General features: G+C 47.2%; 1 protein-coding gene across 1 annotated transcript in view; it reads left to right on the top strand.

The window, feature by feature from the left end:
- Positions 1 to 17,513, top strand: part of CACNA1D (calcium voltage-gated channel subunit alpha1 D) — a 324,288-nt gene that overhangs the window by 277,860 nt on the left and 28,915 nt on the right. Inside the window, exons 32-41 of the mRNA XM_081284245.1 lie at positions 1,018 to 1,101; positions 1,570 to 1,653; positions 8,263 to 8,391; positions 10,543 to 10,608; positions 12,712 to 12,803; positions 13,631 to 13,790; positions 14,363 to 14,490; positions 14,627 to 14,723; positions 15,262 to 15,364; positions 16,831 to 16,932. Of these exons, the coding sequence (XP_081140371.1) occupies positions 1,018 to 1,101; positions 1,570 to 1,653; positions 8,263 to 8,391; positions 10,543 to 10,608; positions 12,712 to 12,803; positions 13,631 to 13,790; positions 14,363 to 14,490; positions 14,627 to 14,723; positions 15,262 to 15,364; positions 16,831 to 16,932 (1,045 nt within the window). The remainder of the gene's footprint in view (positions 1 to 1,017; positions 1,102 to 1,569; positions 1,654 to 8,262; positions 8,392 to 10,542; positions 10,609 to 12,711; positions 12,804 to 13,630; positions 13,791 to 14,362; positions 14,491 to 14,626; positions 14,724 to 15,261; positions 15,365 to 16,830; positions 16,933 to 17,513) is intronic.

Here is a 17,513-nt window from a genome sequence, read left to right as displayed (position 1 = left end):
TGTGGGCAGTCCGGAGGAGCTGAAATTTTTCTGTGAAGGGCTAATATTTATCTGACCCTGAAGGAGGAAGTAAACTTACAATCAAGTTGGGTTGAGGAGTTTTGGATTGCAGAGGCATCTGGAGGTGGGGAAAAACATGCTCCTGTTTTTGAGGGACAAAGAGGAGTCCTCTTAACCTGGAAGGTGAAGAGAGAGTGGGAGAGAAAGAGCTGAGGCAGAGGGTGGAGCCTGCTGACAACATGAGGCTTCTGGTGGGGCCTTTGATGGTAGTCTTCTCCTCAGAGCCCGCCTTGGCTTCCCTGTGCTGATTCTCCCGCCCCACAACCAAGACCTCTCTGCCACAGAGCCATGCCTCAGGGCTGTGCACACATCTCTGCCCGTCTCTCTGTCTGCCCTGACCTAGTTGTATCCCCATTAGACCAAAATTTCTTTGAAGCCAGGGACTGTTCTTGGTCACCCTCGTGGTCATATTTTCTGGACCACTATACTTGGGGGAGGGCTGCTGGTTTATTTGAAGGGGCCCGGAAAAGGAACGAGATGACAGTTGACAGTGCTCCGTAAGTGAGAGAAGAGAAGCAAGTGGGTGATTAAAGAGCCTCAAAAGAGTGGGAGAGCCTTACCCTTCTGTCAGCTGATGAGGGTGTGAGATCAGCACACAGGGTGGTAGGGTAGGGTTGCCCTCTGTCTGCTCAGGGCCACAGGTCTGTGCTCTGTGTGTGTGAGTGTGTGTGTGCGTGCGTGCGTGCGTGCGCGTGCACCTGCGCCTGTGTGAGTGCGTGTGTGCATGAGTGTACACCCATCCTCTTTCACACACATCCCCTCTCACACGCAGAGGTACACAAGCCCCCTCTGTGCCCTTTCCACCAGTGGACAGTATTGTTGCCCCCCCCCTTTGGCTTTACCACCCAACCTGGTTGCCATGGGTGCTGTGGGGACTCAGATTATGTCCTCATATGATCCGTGTGATGTTTCATTCATACGTGCTCATGAACGTCTGCCCCTGCCTGCTCTGTCCAGGGGTATTTTAGTGACGCCTGGAATACGTTTGACTCCCTCATCGTAATCGGCAGCATTATAGACGTGGCCCTCAGCGAAGCCGACGTGAGTATGCGCCTGGTGTGGCCTGCACCCTCCTCTCTCCTCTGTCTGCACACTCTGCTCCCTGCCCTGCAGTGGCATCACCTGGACAAGTCACAGATCCCAATTGTACTCGATTCGAAACTGAGCATTTCCTAAAGGAAAGCTGTGGGAAAGACCCCTGTAGAGTAGAGCCTTCACCCAAAAGGCCTTTGCAGACACAAACCACCTTTGCAGGGCTGACTTTCTGGCCGCACTGACCCCAGGCACTGGTAGGCAAGGTAAGCTAGGGTGTCTCTATAATTGTTTTTATTTGCTGTGTCAGAAGTGATACCCAAAGGGATATATCTATGACATGTTTGTCTTAGGGCAGTTTTTCAAGTAGCTGAGTAGCATAACGCTGAGATGTTCCCCTTCGATAACACTGTCCTTTTCTCTTTTTTCCTGTTGTGCTTCTTCTCCTCTGTGGCTTCTGAATGCTTGCCCTAACAGCACTATTTCACTGATGCATGGAACACTTTTGATGCCTTAATTGTTGTTGGTAGCGTCGTTGATATTGCTATAACTGAAGTGAATGTAAGTAGCAAACTTTGTGTCCTACCATGTGATTGTTTTCATTAAGTCTGACATAGAAGAGACTAGAAGCTCCCCCCTCCCGCCCCCATGAATGTCCAGCAAATCTGGAAATCCAGGCACAAATTCTTGTTGCAAGATGTGAAGGCCCTTTATAGGCTCCCCTCCCCCACCTCTGTCTTCTTCTCCTGAAGAAGTGGGACAGTAAGCCTGGAATTTTTGTTTTGGAAAGAGAACGATATTTTTAAAGATCTTTATATTAACATTTTAAGGGCTAGGAGTTGATCATATGTGTAATGTGAATGCCACCAATCACTAGTTGTGTGATCTTGGCAGGTCACCTAACTGCTTTGTGCCCCAGTTTTTCCAGCTGTAGAATAGAGTTAATGTATGCCCTTGTGCCCACAGTGTTTCTGTGGAGGCGCAGAAGGGAGACCCCACAGCCACACCTGAGTATGCTGTGGTCCTTGTCTATACTCTTGAGTCTGGCTGGTGACACTGGAGAACCTGCCAGGCTCTGACTCCCCAAGGGGTGATGCTGGTAGGACCGGGGCAAGGAGGGCCTGCTGCTTATTGGGGAGAAGGTCAGTACTCCTTTGTCACATGCTGCTGAATCTTGATGAGGGAGCATGTGTATAGCAACTTGCTAGGTGAAGCAGGCCTCCTCCACAAGCATCCTGAGAACCCCTTCAGAAGTAAGCAGATTGAGAAGGGGCGCACCACTCCCATCCGGCTCCCGTGGTCTTACCCATGCCCCAAATGAAGGCCCAGGCAGGCAGAAAGGCCCTGCTACTACCTGGTCTGGCCCCAGTCCCTCAACAAGTATTAATGGGTGTCCAGTGTGTGTGCCCTTTGAGGGGACAAGCAGAGTAAGGGCAGGGACTGTTGTGTAGTCTTGTCTTCTGCTCCATGTTGCCAGTGCAGCCCTGCCCCTCCCAGTGTTCTGCCTGGCTGACCTCTCAGAGTTGAGGATTCTTGGGTCCATCCTGGTGCCCAGACAGCCTGTATATCAAATGAGGATGGTGAAACCCCTCTCTGTCCCTTTATGAGGCCAGGCTGATTCTGTAGTGTGACTAGTGGGATAACCACCAGTCTGGCAATCACAAGACCTGGCAGTTCAAGCCCTACTTCACACCTGACTTGTTGGACCCAGACCTCAGTTCCCTCATGGGTCCTTTGGATTGAGTGAGGCCCTCCCTGCCTCACAGGTCTGTTATGGAGATAAAATGATCTGAATATTCATAAACATACTTGCTAAGGAAACAAAATGTTAGGGAGATACAACAGTACTATTGTAAGTAAAGATTTTCCATGTGATAAGTGAAATGGACTTTAAGATGTTGCCATGTCCAAGAAGGTATGATTCAGACCTTGTCACACCCATGTCCACGTCATGACAGGATTCTGGAATGGTATTTAGATAGGCCTAGGTATAAACATCTCCCCGCCTCCTTAAGTCCAGACTTATGTAAATTCTCCTTTGTGTGACATATTCCATAAGGCAGCTATAAAATTGCCATTCGGGATAAGATTCATAAATGAATCTTAGTTATAAAATAGACTGGGCTGCCATGGACACAAGTTTATAGCTAGACGTCTGCCTGCTTAATCATCTCAAGTATAAAGTGCCTGCCACATATATAAGAATTCCAAAACAGACCCTAATGTAGTGGGACTGGGATGGAGACGGCCTATGATGAAAGTGAAAAAATTCAAGAGCTCTCATCCCAGCCAACCTCCTCAGAGCACGTGGGGCCTAAAGTGCTGCAGCACTGGACGGTGTAAATGCTTAGTTTCTGGGTACCAGGATGTAGCCAAGGTTGTTCACCAAATGGGCACCCCGCTTCCTTATGCTGCCCCACCTGCTAGCTGGCAAAGTGGCACCGTGTGTCCAGGGCAGCACCTGGCTTCCTGGCTGCTTCACATTTGCTGGGGGCCAGCTCCTCCCACCATACCTGTCTCCCCCTCCCCTGGCTCAGCCTCGCCCATCAGTGTCTCAGTGTTGTCCTGCTTCACTGTGCATCAGGAAAGGGCCAGATGACCACTCAGATTTCTAGGTAGCAATTGACAATTGAGTATCTGTACAAGACAGGCTTCTGCGGGACCTCTTCATTCCTGGCATTAGTGAGCTTTTTAAAGTCACTAATGCCAGGAATGTCCCTAGACTTTGCTCTCAATCAGTGACCTTTTCCCTGCTCAGCTGTACCCTGAGACCAAACACTGCTCAGCTGTGCCACATTAGTTTCTTGCCCTGGGCTGGTATAGTACCATCTGGAGATCTCAGTGTTTCTCCACTGAGCTTTGGCACAGAGGAAGTGCTCAAGGCCACCTCATTTATTTAATCTTTCAACACACATTTCTTGAGCGTCTACCATTTGTAGGCCCTGGGCTAGGCTCTGGGAAGACCCAAAGATAAAAAGACTAGATATTCTTAACCTCTGATGGTATAAATACATGAGAACAGGACTGTTGATTCCCACAGGCTCCCTACCCCCATGCCTATGGCATTCTCCAGGGGAGCAATACATGTCACACCTTGGTGGCCTTGTCCCCTGAGCTCCTGGGTCGCCTGAGCATGAGCACTCTTGGTCTGTGTTGGCTGGTTTTAGCTTCCATATGTCATCATTTTTTGCAATGCTTACTCTGCTGTACTCTCTCCCCCAAACTCGGTTGATCTTTCTTTTCTGTTTCCTAATTGATTTTCATGTTGGTTTTATTTTTAGAAAATTGTAGCGGCAAGTATATATAAACATATATACGGTGAAGTGATTAAAGCTAAAGCACTTCTAGAGACTGTATTCTTGTTTTTGACTTCCCACCTTTGGTTTTCACTGAGTTTCACAGGACATGCTAAGGATCAGTCACGGTCATCTAAACTGTTTCCCTCCCATACATGCATTGCTGTCTCTGGCCAGAGCCTGAGCTTGTGCCTTCTTGGTCAGTCACACTTGGCTCTGAGACTTGCCAATCCAAGAATCAATTTTCTGGCCTGGAAATGAGAAAACAAGCTTGCAGTTGTATTCCTTGTTAAAAAAAAAAAAAAATTGGATGGCCCTTTGCATTGTCCTGCATGCATGCTCACCCAGTGCTCTCTGTTCTGTTCCCTCCACACATACACCCCTACCCTGCTTTTCATGGTTTGACAGCTTTCATAGTCTCGTCTCCTTCACATTTGTTCATAACATCACCAAGCTGCTAAAATATTGGACGACAACTGGTAGGCTCACTTCTGCTCCCTCCTGGATGCTTATTTGTTTCTTGAATGGTAAAATGACCCAGCAGTCCATTTTTCTGACCCAGAGATTGTTGTCACCAACATTCTGTCTTTCTCCATTGTTACTGCATGGGAGGCAACAGCTTGTTTAGAAATCATAGCTGCCTTTGCTTATCAAAGGGTCTGTAAAGAGCAGGAGCTCGCTCTCAGGACCTGAGGATTGTCCCTGGCTTGTCAGGTGCTCAGTTTGGACCAGGTCACTATAACTTCACTCAGCTTCTTGTTTTGACCCCACAGTTAGGCTGCTCAGCTCCCCAACTCCATATACTGTCCCTGTCCCAGGAACCAGGTAAAGAACATAACCTCTCAGCTCCTGAGGTAGTCTCATCCCAGTCCTGAGATGATGGTGAAATCCCTGCTATTAAAAACTGATCACCCCGTCTGCAGGAGGACCTGTTCCCTAGGTAGCTTTTCAAAAATGGCCTTCTATCTCATTACCCATGGACAGTCCTAGGAGTAAAGCATAGTGTCAGCTTACTTGTGTCCCATCTCCATCAGCTGCTATAATTCCCAGGCTTCCTCCAACCCTTCCACAAGGAAAGTGGAGAAGAATTTCTAATATCTGCATCCAAGTACTAAGCCGCCATCAACTCCAAAAGAAGCCTCTGCCCAGCTGTAACAGCCTGTTTGGGCTTTTCTAGTGGCCCCACTCTATGACCACTCTGCTGATGTGAGCTGTGACATAAATGCTTGGCCCAGCCCTTACTCTGGGCTAAGCAGTACTGAAATTCTCAGCTCTGGGGGCACATTAGAATCACTGATGTACTTGTTAAAATCTCCATAGTGCAGGTAGACCCCCTGATCAATAATAATAATAATAATAATAAAGTCTTTGGGTGGGACCTGGGCATCAGATTTTGTGAAAGGTCCCAGGTAGTTGGTGTGCAGCCCAGGATGAGAGCTGGCCTGCCCTTTCCATTGGGCTGACATTTGTTGTTTGGGAAAAGCTTTTCTCAGTGGCATTCCAGTTGGGAAGATATTTTGGCAACTTGAACTGTCCTCCCGGTGCCGCCAGCTATCCCCCGCCTTAAAGCAGTTCTGTCTGCCACTGGCCTGTGGTGGGAGGGGGTGATGTCGCAGGCCACACTGGGGGTGCATGCAGCCTGGTGTGCTGTTTGTCCGGCCCTTCCTCTCTCGCATGTTGTGCTGTCTCAGACCTCAACAAACACTATCTCCTCCTCCTCTTGGTGTTTTAAAATGAGAGTTCGAACTTCACAGTCCCTGACTTGTCACAATTCAAAGATGTCAGTTAAAAAATATACACCTTGAAAGTCACTTTGGCTGCCAGCTTTCACCTACACAAAGCAGGATAGCGGCAAGCAGAAGACGGGGGCCAGAAGTGTCTTCTCAACCAACACCTCTCCTTATGGTCTATGGGTCCAACACATTGTGGGGCATTTCAGTATTGTCACTGTAGCATTCTGTCTTCTACACACTGGTCCCCTGAGCAGAGGCAAGCAGAGGTGTGTATGCATGCTCACACACTCACATACACACCCCTGCTGTGTGGGCAAGAGTGACGTCCCCCTCAGGGAATGATGTGGGAGACGATGAGAACTTTGGAAAACAGGTTTTTTGGGTTTTTTTTTTTAAGTCTTAAGTTTGAAAACATGAGCTGTCACTGTAAGGATGTTTGTAGATAATAGAGGAAAATAAAAATATTGACCCTGGATTTTGACAAGCCATTACCAGCTTCCCATCCTAAGCATCCCAAGGTGGAGCAGTGACCCTTTCTGACTATCAGACCTGTGCTTGGGTTCAGACCCCTTTTTCTCCATGAGTTTAACAGAACTTTCTGTTTGGTGTTGGGAGGCAGCCCTTGATGAGAGTGAGGCTTCAGAACCAAGCCTTTCCTTCCCTTTGTCCCCAGGGGATGAAGCCATCTGAGCGGCATGTACACATCCCTTAGGTTGATAGGCATACTGGACAGAAAGCCTTTTTTGAAGCCCCAACCAGACGAACCTCTTTCCTTTCTGTCATCTCCTGGGTAGACCTGCTGCTGCAGTGGAGGTGGCAGCGCTTCAGGGAAAAGAGACTGTCACATCCCAGTTCTGCTTCAGTTTAGAGTTACTGTTTAAAGATGCCTCCGCGGATAGGCGAGAGTCTGCCTCTGCCAATGTCTTACATTCTTTTCAACACTTAACAATTGATAGGTGCCTTGCTGGGCACTGAGTGGAGTGAGGCAAGGCTCCTGCCTTCCCTTGGGGTGAGGAAACCAGGTGAGGATCAGCTGTAAGATTCTGCATCCTGGGGCCTGGTGACAGGAGCCCAGCCAGCCCTGGGATAAGGTGGAATGGCTGAGCTCAGGGCAAGCTGGTCCTCCACAGGGTCCTGCAGGCCTGGGCTTCCTTGCATCTGAGCAGCGTAAGCTATAAGTCAGGCAGTGCAAGCCTCTGGAACCAGTCTGGTCTTGTTCTGGCCAGTCTGGTCCTGCTCCTAAGCAGCTCTGTCAGAGGCCATGGTGGGAGGCATTTGGTCCTGTGGGAAGGCATGTGGACCCCAGGCAGGGCCACTGTTTGCCAGTGCAGCTGGAGTTGTCCTGTTGCTTAGAGTTAAAGGTGGCTGCAGAACAGTGGGCTTCTCTGAGCTAAGAGAAGCGGAGGCACCCTCTGTGCTTCTGACTTTAGGGACAACTGAGGTCTGGCAGCATTATCTTTTACTGTTGTCTGTCAGCCGGGACCTCATGTCCCTGGATATAAATTAGAAAACAGTAGTTTGCACCCTGCCGATGGCTGCCCATCCAGTTAGTCACTGGCGTTTTCTCAGGGAGGGAGCAGGTGTGTTGTCCAAAGACATTAACCACACATTTTTAAAAGGGTGGAATGTTCTGAATCCCTTCTTCCTTCCCACCTGATTAATCCATTTTTTAATGTTTGATTTCTTAAAGCCAACTGAAAGTGAAAATGTCCCTGTCCCAACTGCTACACCTGGGGTAAGATCAGTGACTAGTCCCCAGGGGCTGGGCCTTTTCCTTGAGTTTATTTGACCATGTCGAGTTTTCCACTGGTTTTTTCTGTATTCTCCATGATTGTCCTTCCAGAACAGTGTCTGCAGTGGTTTGCATTCATCATCAGTGTCCAGCACTCTTGGCCAGCCCAGCGTTCTCCTCTAACACAGTAGAACACGTGGACATGCATGTGCTGTGTGGACAGTTTTTTCAAACCCTGTGTTGTTAGCATGTAACTTTTCCTTTCATATCATGCTTTTTAAGGTGAAAAGGCCCTAGAAACACATCTTCAGTTCTTACCTCTGTCACCTTTGCATCTGTTGCTGTTTTTCTGAAAGTGTTGCATGTTCTACTTTCCATTGGGTTTGACCTCTCCATGATAACCCTTCAGAACTCTGAAGAGAGCAATAGAATCTCCATCACCTTTTTCCGTCTTTTCCGAGTGATGCGATTGGTGAAGCTCCTCAGCAGAGGGGAAGGCATCCGGACATTGCTGTGGACTTTTATTAAGTCCTTTCAGGTAAGAGAAAGCCCAGGCTTTCTGTTTCTTTAGGAAGTTCACGTATAGGTCAGTGGTTATCCCTTGTCCTGGGGGCCCCAGACACACTCTCCCCGCGTTGACACTGTGTGGACCTAGGTGGAATGCTGGAGAGATCCAGCCCAGCACTGCTCGGGTCACTTGCCTTAAAGGAAGCAGAACATAAAGCAGGAAGGCCCTGTATCTCAGAGATCTGGAACATTCCCAGGATGGAAAGAGATTTGAGTCTATGAGCTCCTCAGTATCCCCAGGATGCCCAGTGGTGGTGGTAGTCAGAGAGAGGAGTAGGTCCTGCAGACTTCCTGGAGGCCAACAGCCTCATTCAAAGATGCTTTCTCCTCCTGTAGCTGCAAAGATCCTGTCAGCCAGTCTAGATACAACTAGAAATAATGCCAGCTGGCCAGGCCACTGTTAGGTCTCTGGTTATCCAGTGCCTATTGGGATTTGAGTTCAGGGCATTTAGGCCTAAGGCAGGTCTCTTTGATTACCTATGATTCCCCAGGCTGGTGCAGCCCATTTCTAGTCTATTCCTGAGCATAACTGGCTTCTCCTCTACCTTCCAGTATCCTACCCCAGATATTCCAGTCTTCTGGATTGAATCAGTTGGGGAGAGGAAAATAAATATATTCCTGGTAAAAGGTGCACCCATTGTAGGGAAATTTTGGATTTGTAGAAACATTATAAATTGAACCTTGCTTCTTCATTTTATTAGTCAACTATTTCATCCAAAACTCATAAATAAGTTCATGTGAACAAATGAAGCTTTCCAGAGATACATCAAAACACTGAAGTTTGCCTCTCACCCATCTCTGGGGTGACGAGTTTTAACAACCCAGTAAGCATTTTTTGACTTAAGATCTTAACCGGTTAAGGGAAAAAGAGATGGCCCCTGGGGAAAAGGAATGGTGCAAAAACTCAGAGAAGGTATGTCACAGGTCCTTTGGAAAAGAATGAGGTTGGAGGACTAAGAAGTGCGGCTCTTGGCACTGAGGCAGGGCAGAGTGGGGACCCAGGCAGCCAGCTTCTGTCCAGGGAAGGCTTGAAACCCTCTCCAGCTGTACTTACTCCTGTGTGGACTAACTGCTATAGAATAGAATGAGCTCAAGCAATAATGTCACTCTTACTTTTTAAAGAAATTAGTAAACTTTTTTGAGATTTGATAGATAATCACAGATTACTGATTCACACTGAAAGACTGTGCCAACAAAATGGTTAACTGGTAATCTAGAAGATAATACAGATTGGTGTGGTGAGAAGAGCCCACACCTAACTCCATGGGACTCTATCAAGCAAGCCAGGGTAGGCTGGCAGTTGGGGTCCACAGCTGGTGCAGGTCTGAAGCTGGCCTGATAGTCTACTAGTTCCTGACTTATCGATGAGCTCTCTCAGATAGGAGAGAAAGAGGATGCTTTCAGTGTGTATGCTTGGAATTAAGCCCATCACATGTGGTGAGGGAGCAAAGCAATGGAAGAACATTGGTTTAAAGAATGGGGGTCTGATCAGACTTATACACTTGTGTTGGGTGTTCCTGAAGAGAGCCTAGGCTTGACGATCACCCAGCTATCTCCTTTTCTTCCCACCCTGACTTTGTAGTTCCTTCAGAGGTGTACATTTTATGAAAGGTATTTTGCATCCTGTAGCTACCATCAGAAATTGGTTCTTCCCCTCTGACTAATTCTATTTTTAAGACTTCACCCTAAGGAAACGCTTCAGCAGAAGCAAAGTGGAAAATCACCTTGCATAATGATGTTTCTTTGCAACCTGATCTTTGCCCTGTGCAGACTGCCCACAAGAGAAAGTCCAGGCTTCAGAATGACTTGATCTTTAGTAACTTCATAGACGATTCCCAAAATGGATTTAAAGCTCAAGAGACTGGTGTTCCTGTGTTGAAAATGTTTAGGGTTAGCATACGTTGTTGACGATGGAGAGTGGTAACACCAGGCATGTAGGGGGTTGGGTATTTGGGACTGAAGTAGTTGTGCTGGGCTGGGATTAATATTTCTTCCTCATTCTGTGTTCCTTCACTATACCATGTGGGAAAGAAAAGAAGTGTGTGGCCACTGTGTAGGTCTTCTTGTCGTGCTGAACGGGCACAGCGGCCCGGTACTGAGTCACATGGTTCCTCTCTTACAGGCGCTCCCATATGTTGCCCTCCTCATCGCCATGCTGTTCTTCATCTACGCAGTCATTGGCATGCAGGTGAGTGCCAGGTGCTTCCTGGGAACCCTTTTTTCAGGGTAGCCCCAAACCTGTGGTATAATGTACCATGGCCAGGAAAAGTCGAGAGACAAATGCATTGGCTTCAAAAGAGATAGGGAGATGAGAAAGATGTGGTCCCTCAGGCAGGAGCTCCTGAGGATGGAGGCTGTGCCAGAGGAAATCAGACATGAAAGATTGTGGAGAGGTGAAGAAGTGACAAGTAAATCTGTGTATTGTGGCATCCCCACCCCCACCCAGTGTCTTGGAAGAATTAGCTGGTTGAGAAAATTCATGGCTCGTTTCAGTGGTGGTGGGTGATAGGAGACCACAGAAGAAGGAAGCCATAATTGTCAACGTGGAAGTCATGTTTTCTGTACTTGTGTAACTCAGAGGAGACTTGGTAATGCAGAAAGTCTGATGATATCCTGAAATGCTATTCCTTATCATAAATGGGATTCTTATTTGAAACAAAATTATTCCAGATTCTTCAGTTGGGACTGAACTGGGACCATGGTGGTACCTCAGCTTTCCAGAGAGTCATGGTACCAGACTCTTTTCTGTGACCATGGTCTAGGGACTGAGCTGCAGCATGCTTCCCATTCCTCCTGGGCTTGAGAAAAGGATTGGGCCTTATTAACAGCCAGGTCCTAACATCAAGTGTGCAGCTGTGGTGGGGGGCTCCATGGGTCGAGGGAAACGGAGAATGGTATGTGGCTCTAGATGTCCATGTGGCCTCCTTGATTCTCCCCTTACAGATGCTGTCTTTCTGATAAGGGAGGAGCGTGAGTAAGAGAAATTGAGGTGATTCTAGGGAAAGAGAAATAGTGGCATTTATTTATTTCCTGGAGACACAGAAGTATTTGCAGGTCTCTAGGAATCTTACCAGGAGTTGGGAAAGGATTGGTCCTACTCAAGCCCTTGTAATTGAGCCATGTGTGATGGATGCCATGCACCAGGAAGGGTCTTGTGTAACAGACAAAGAGGTACCTCAGGGCCTGTAAACTACATCACACACCCCACCCCAGGTTCTCCTAGCAGGCTTTGGCCAGTCATCAGGCTCTTCCTAAGCCTCAGGAGAAAAGCTGTTTGCTCACTGGCCACTGCCCTGGAGGTGCAGCTCACTCTCCTTCTGGAGGGTTGCAGGCTCCTGCCCACTGGCACCCCCTTTGTGCCCAGCCTGATATTTCATTTATCTACTTGCCATTCTTCTTTTCATTCCCCAGGACACCTGTGCTGTGTTACCTTTGCCCCTTTGCAGGTGCTGGTCCCTGTGCCTAGAGTACTCTTCAGCTTCTTTCACAGACTTCTGTGAAATAAGTAGACAGACTTCTACATATTCTTCATTTATAAGCGTAAATGTCACCCCCACCCCTCATGATCTGTCCTGACCCCAAGTCCCTGGATTTGGGTAGATGAGCCTGTTCCCCACTTCCCTGTGGGTCTGGACCGTCCCACACTCACCATGCGAGGTTGTCATTGCCTGGTTATCTTTGTAGTCTCTCCCCAGAGCAAGGACTCCTTAAAGATGAGACTGCTTGTCTGGAGCACCATGTGCTCAGTGTTTAAGCTAGTGCCTGGCACCTGGGTGTGCCCAGAAGATCTTTGATGAATTAACAAAGTGCCAAATCCTGAGAAAGCCCCAGTTGGTCAAATCTGTCTTCATCCTAAATTCATGAGTGTTTTTTTTTTTTTATGTGACTGTTAGCTTTCTGTCACTGTAATGAAATATCTGAAACAGAGAAGGTTTATTTTGGCTCATAGTCTTGGAGATTCTAGAACATGATCCATTTGGCCCCACTGTTTTGAGCCTGTGGAGAGGCAGCACATCATGGTGGCAGTGAGAGAGAAAGTGGAGAAAAAGCCTATAACAGCATGGCCAGGAAGTAACAGATGAGGGGCCAGGGCCGTGGGGTCCCCTTGGAGAGCACACTCCCAGTGATCCACCGGCCTCCTGCTAGGCTCCACCCCTTAAAGATTCCACCACTTCCCACCAGTGTCACCCTGGAGACCAAGCCTTCGAAACACAATCTTTAGTGGACATTAAAGACTCACACTGTAGCAATGACAAACTCTATTTTTTTTCCTAATAACGTCTCCACCTAGATGTTCGGGAAAGTTGCCATGAGAGATAATAACCAGATCAATAGGAACAACAACTTCCAGACGTTTCCCCAGGCGGTGCTGCTGCTCTTCAGGTGACAGAGTCTGTGGGTGGTGTTCCTGGGCAGGTAGTGCCAGTCTCTGTCTTTCTCTGGGCTCAGAGTGACACAGGACATGTGTCATATTAGAGCAGTGTACCTTTCCCAATAATCATGATGGCTTTTTGCCTTTGCTTTATATTCTCGAGAGAACTAGCATTTCAACCACAGAAGGGTTTTGTCGTATTATTAAAACTGCTGGGGCCATATAGGTTGTGGCTGGGAGTTGGAAGTTTACTTACACCACCAAGAAAATTGTGGAATACCTGTTTATGCATGAAAGCATTTACCAAAACACAACAGGGATGACAGAAACGAGCAGAAACACAGGGGCCTTTTGCACAGCCAATAGGGAACATACTAAGATGTACAGTTTCAAATTTTATGGAATTGTTTTTGGCCCCAGTTAACTTTGGAAACGAACTATCTTACAGGGAGAACTTTCTAGAAATTATAGAAGCAATTTCTCGTGTTTCCAGCAAGTCATTTGCAAACTGGGTGGTTCTTTCTTTGAAACAAAATTAATCAGGAACGATCTTTTAAAAACTACAATATGAATGTTTAAAGTAGAGAAGACACAGAAAAATAGATATTCATTTATAAAAAGAAAAATTGGTATGCTTATATCAAATGATTGTTATAAATCCAAGAGGCCAATATCAGGACCTCTGTGTGGGAAGGTGCATTTGAAAGTAAGTAGAAATTTCAGATTCTCAGTAATTCAAACTTTTACTTAAAGTTTGTTCTAATTAGGAACCCCCGCTCAACAGTCTAAGCCTTAAATCTCTCCTTCCCCTACTAAAGCCCTTTCTCCATCTAAAAAGGTGTGCAACGGGGGAGGCCTGGCAGGAGATCATGCTGGCCTGCCTCCCGGGGAAGCTCTGTGACCCCGAGTCCGATTATAACCCTGGAGAGGAATACACGTGTGGGAGCAACTTTGCCATTGTTTATTTCATCAGTTTTTACATGCTCTGTGCGTTTCTGGTAAGCAGTCACCACAGCTCTCCTCCATTTACAGTGCCTGTGTAGCATTTGGGGTTCAGACTAGTGACATTGCCCTGTCAAACTCTGCAGGAAAGTTGACGTGCCTGGGCTCCTTTGGCAGGGGAGATCTCATTTAATCAGGCACATGCCACTACCACCTTGGTTGTGAGCAGGGATTGGGTGCTCACTAATAAGCTGGGGACAGTTACCAACCATCCCAGCTTCTTGGGGCTTCTGGTTCCTTTCTAAAATTTCAAAGCTTCTGCACATGGCTTTAAGTGACTTCAGAGTATGAGTTATCTGGTGGCAATGAAATTATGAGCTTGCAGTGAGCTTCAGAACACCAGCTAATGCATCCACCCACCCCTCCTGGGATGATTCCAAGCCATCCAAGAAAGCTAAAAGCCTTCCCTTTTAAACATCACTCCAAGGAAAAGGGTTTATAGCCCCTTTTGGGTACTTGGAGATGTGGGTTCAAATATCTCATGTCCATGTAATTAGGAGGCATGTAGCAGAGTCTAACAGTGCATCCCACTACAGCTGAAGTTCCCCCCTCTGATTTCCTTTTTCAGATCATCAATCTGTTTGTGGCTGTCATCATGGACAATTTTGACTATCTGACACGGGACTGGTCTATTCTGGGGCCTCACCATTTAGATGAATTCAAACGAATATGGTCAGAATATGACCCTGAGGCAAAGTAGGTTGGAAAAGAGTCTGTCTGGCTTGGATGGGCTATTTTGGAATGTCAACTGTGACTTTTGTGGAAGGTGGAGTGGGCTGAAATCTCAGGTCAGCTTCCACTGTCCCCCGACCTCATTGTCCTTTGCTTTCAGGGGAAGGATAAAACACCTTGACGTGGTCACTCTGCTCCGGCGTATCCAACCTCCTCTGGGGTTTGGGAAATTATGTCCACACAGAGTAGCGTGCAAGGTGAGCACATTCTGTTTGTGTGTCTGACAGCTTCTCTTGTGAGGCTCACAATTTCAGTCCGTAAACACTCAGTGACACTCAGCCAGGCCTGTGTGAGGTGCTGGGGACACAGAATTCTAAGATTCTCTGAACAATTAGAACCCATGGGATCAATATAGACGTATATATATATATGTGTATACATGTGTTTGTGTGATGATACGTACCTGTGTATGTACACCAGAGTCATATAATTTGGAAGCTGAGAATCCCACAGTCTCATCAGCAAGCTGGAGACCCAGGAGAGCTAGTGGTATAGTTCTGCCCGAGTTCAGATGCCTGAAAACAAGGAAGCTGACGGTGTAACGTTCAGTCTGAGGGCAGAAGGCTGTTGGCACACAGAATTAACCATCATAAAGGTGCTCCCAAATACCTGCTGAGTTGAACTTGAGGGCTAACAAGAGAAGGAATGAGGGATGAACAGAATAAACACCCCAAAGGGACACGATTGTCACCCAGCATTGGCTTTCTCCTGAGGAACTTTTCATTCCACTTACAGAGATTAGTGGCCATGAACATGCCTCTCAACAGTGATGGGACAGTCATGTTTAACGCAACCCTGTTTGCTTTGGTCCGAACAGCTCTCAAGATCAAGACTGAAGGTGAGCATTCCCTGGGAGCAGGACAGGTGGCAGAAGGGGAAGGAGTGGCTTGACTTTCTCAACTAGGCTTTTTCTAGGTAAAGGGACCCCCAAGAAGGATCAGGAAGAATAGTGGGAGTGCCTATGAGCAGGAGGCCACCCTGCCCTCCCTCAATCCTCCCTGTCCTTCCTATCGGTTTCACTTTGTCCCAGAGTGTTTTGAGTCAATTTATTCTGCTTACTACCATAGCAGGAAAAGTAGGCAAGGTCCAGGGACAGAGAGCCATCTCAAGTGGGCCACTCCAACTGTCCCTTAATATGGTGTGGTCTGCAGTGAGGAAATCTGCAATTCTGAGCTATAGCTTCTTTCTCTAAAAAGAAACTAAATGCACCTATTCCAGGGACAGTCCTCAAGGGGACTGAGGCACTGTCTGAGGAAGGCCCTCTGTACCGTACCCATAGCACACAGTCAGCGCTTGGGGAATACTAGTAGGACCAGCATCTTCCTAGCTGGACCCTCAGCCCTCCCACACTGAGCTCTGTTCAGATCTGGCAAAACAAACCCTGGAGGGTGGCACAGTAGCCACATCAGGGGTGGACTGGAAGGCAGATGGCAGCCTGCTCAGCAGTGAGCGAGAGGAAGGGAGGAAGTGGAGACCTTGAGGGAGGCACTGGATGGAGGAGAGGGGAAAGGAGGCAGCAAGGAGCATGTGCCAAGTGAGGGGACAGATGTTGTGTACAACCCCAGGGTTCTATCTTCTAGTCTAAGGTGTGCCTCCTGTGGCTGACTTGTCTACTTAGCCACAGGCCAGCCTCTCTAAGGGTTCCAGGAGGCAGGATGGTCTTGCATGCCATCACATTAGGTGGGAAGATGATCCATATATAGGAACAGGACAAGATTATATGGCATCTCTGGGTATATGTAGTAGGAACTGAAAGTTTAGGCTCAGTGACTTCCCAGCTGGGCCCTCGCCTTGGATGGAAGTGGACTGGGGGCAGCCAGTGAAGAGGGAAAGGCCTCTGGGCTGGAAGCAGTGGGAGGGGAGTAGGTCTGGGCTGTGGGGGATCAGAGTCCAGAAGTCCTGAATTCCAGAGTAAAACAGGAATGTCCCCACCGTGGAGGGACTTCCCCCTGGGTAGGCTCCTTTAATGTAGGAAGAACATTTGACCCTGGCTGGGGAGAGCCTGTGGCAGGGAGCCTCTGCAGAGGCAGTGTGTTCTTCCAGCCATGCTGGGACTGGGCAGAGTGGCAAGGGCAGGGAGGGGAGTTGGGAAACAAACAAGGCTTGTTTCCCTCTTTTGCTTTTCTTTTTTTTTTTTTGCCTTTATACATGTACTTTTTTTGCATTAAAATTCTTATTATACATATATACCACAATTTTTCATATCTCTGTATATAAAGTATGTTGACACCCAATTCGCATCTTCATACATGTACTTTGGAATACTGATGTCCATCGTATTCCTCTTTTGCTTTTTGGATTTAGGGAACTTGGAACAAGCTAATGAAGAACTTCGAGCTGTGATAAAGAAAATATGGAAGAAAACCAGCATGAAACTGCTTGACCAAGTGGTCCCTCCAGCCGGTGGTCAGTGTAATCTATTTCCTAAGTAGTTCTCAGCCAGGGCTTTGGTTTAGTGATAGCATCTCCAGAAAGCCCAGACCGTGTTCACAGAATGCTTTAGGTCTCAACATTAGGCCAACACTAGAGAATCCTTGGCCATCCGGTATGATTATTTGGAGGCAATACAAAGATGATTCAGTGGGAGCCTTCAGTGGGGAGGAAACCAAGACTCATGTGGCTGGAGCAGGGGTTTGCTCGTTGGTGGAAGAGATAATGTTAGAGAATAAGATTGCTGTTACAAATGAAAATCCTAAAATATATATATATTTCTTATGTCCAAAAAGAAATAGTCAAAATAAGTTTCCAATTATCCATCAGTATTTTGTTGAAAACTCATTAAAAAAATGGGTAGTTTTCAGGAAATGGTAATTTTGAAATGTTCTTATCAAGACTGAATTTACCATCATAATTACCAATAAAGTAGAATTTATCCCCAGCACTACAAATAATTAGAGACAGAACTAACAAGCATGCTTATTTTTCTTTTGTTATTTATCACAAATTAACTGACTAAACTTTTTTGAATTTATATATATATAAAACGT

The sequence above is a fragment of the Spermophilus citellus genome (assembly GCF_964194105.1).
Source record: "Spermophilus citellus genome assembly, chromosome: 3".
In the NCBI taxonomy this organism is placed as follows: Eukaryota; Metazoa; Chordata; class Mammalia; order Rodentia; family Sciuridae; genus Spermophilus; species Spermophilus citellus.
The sequence above is the reverse complement of the archived record's forward strand: the minus strand, read 5'-3'. Positions and strand labels throughout refer to the sequence as shown.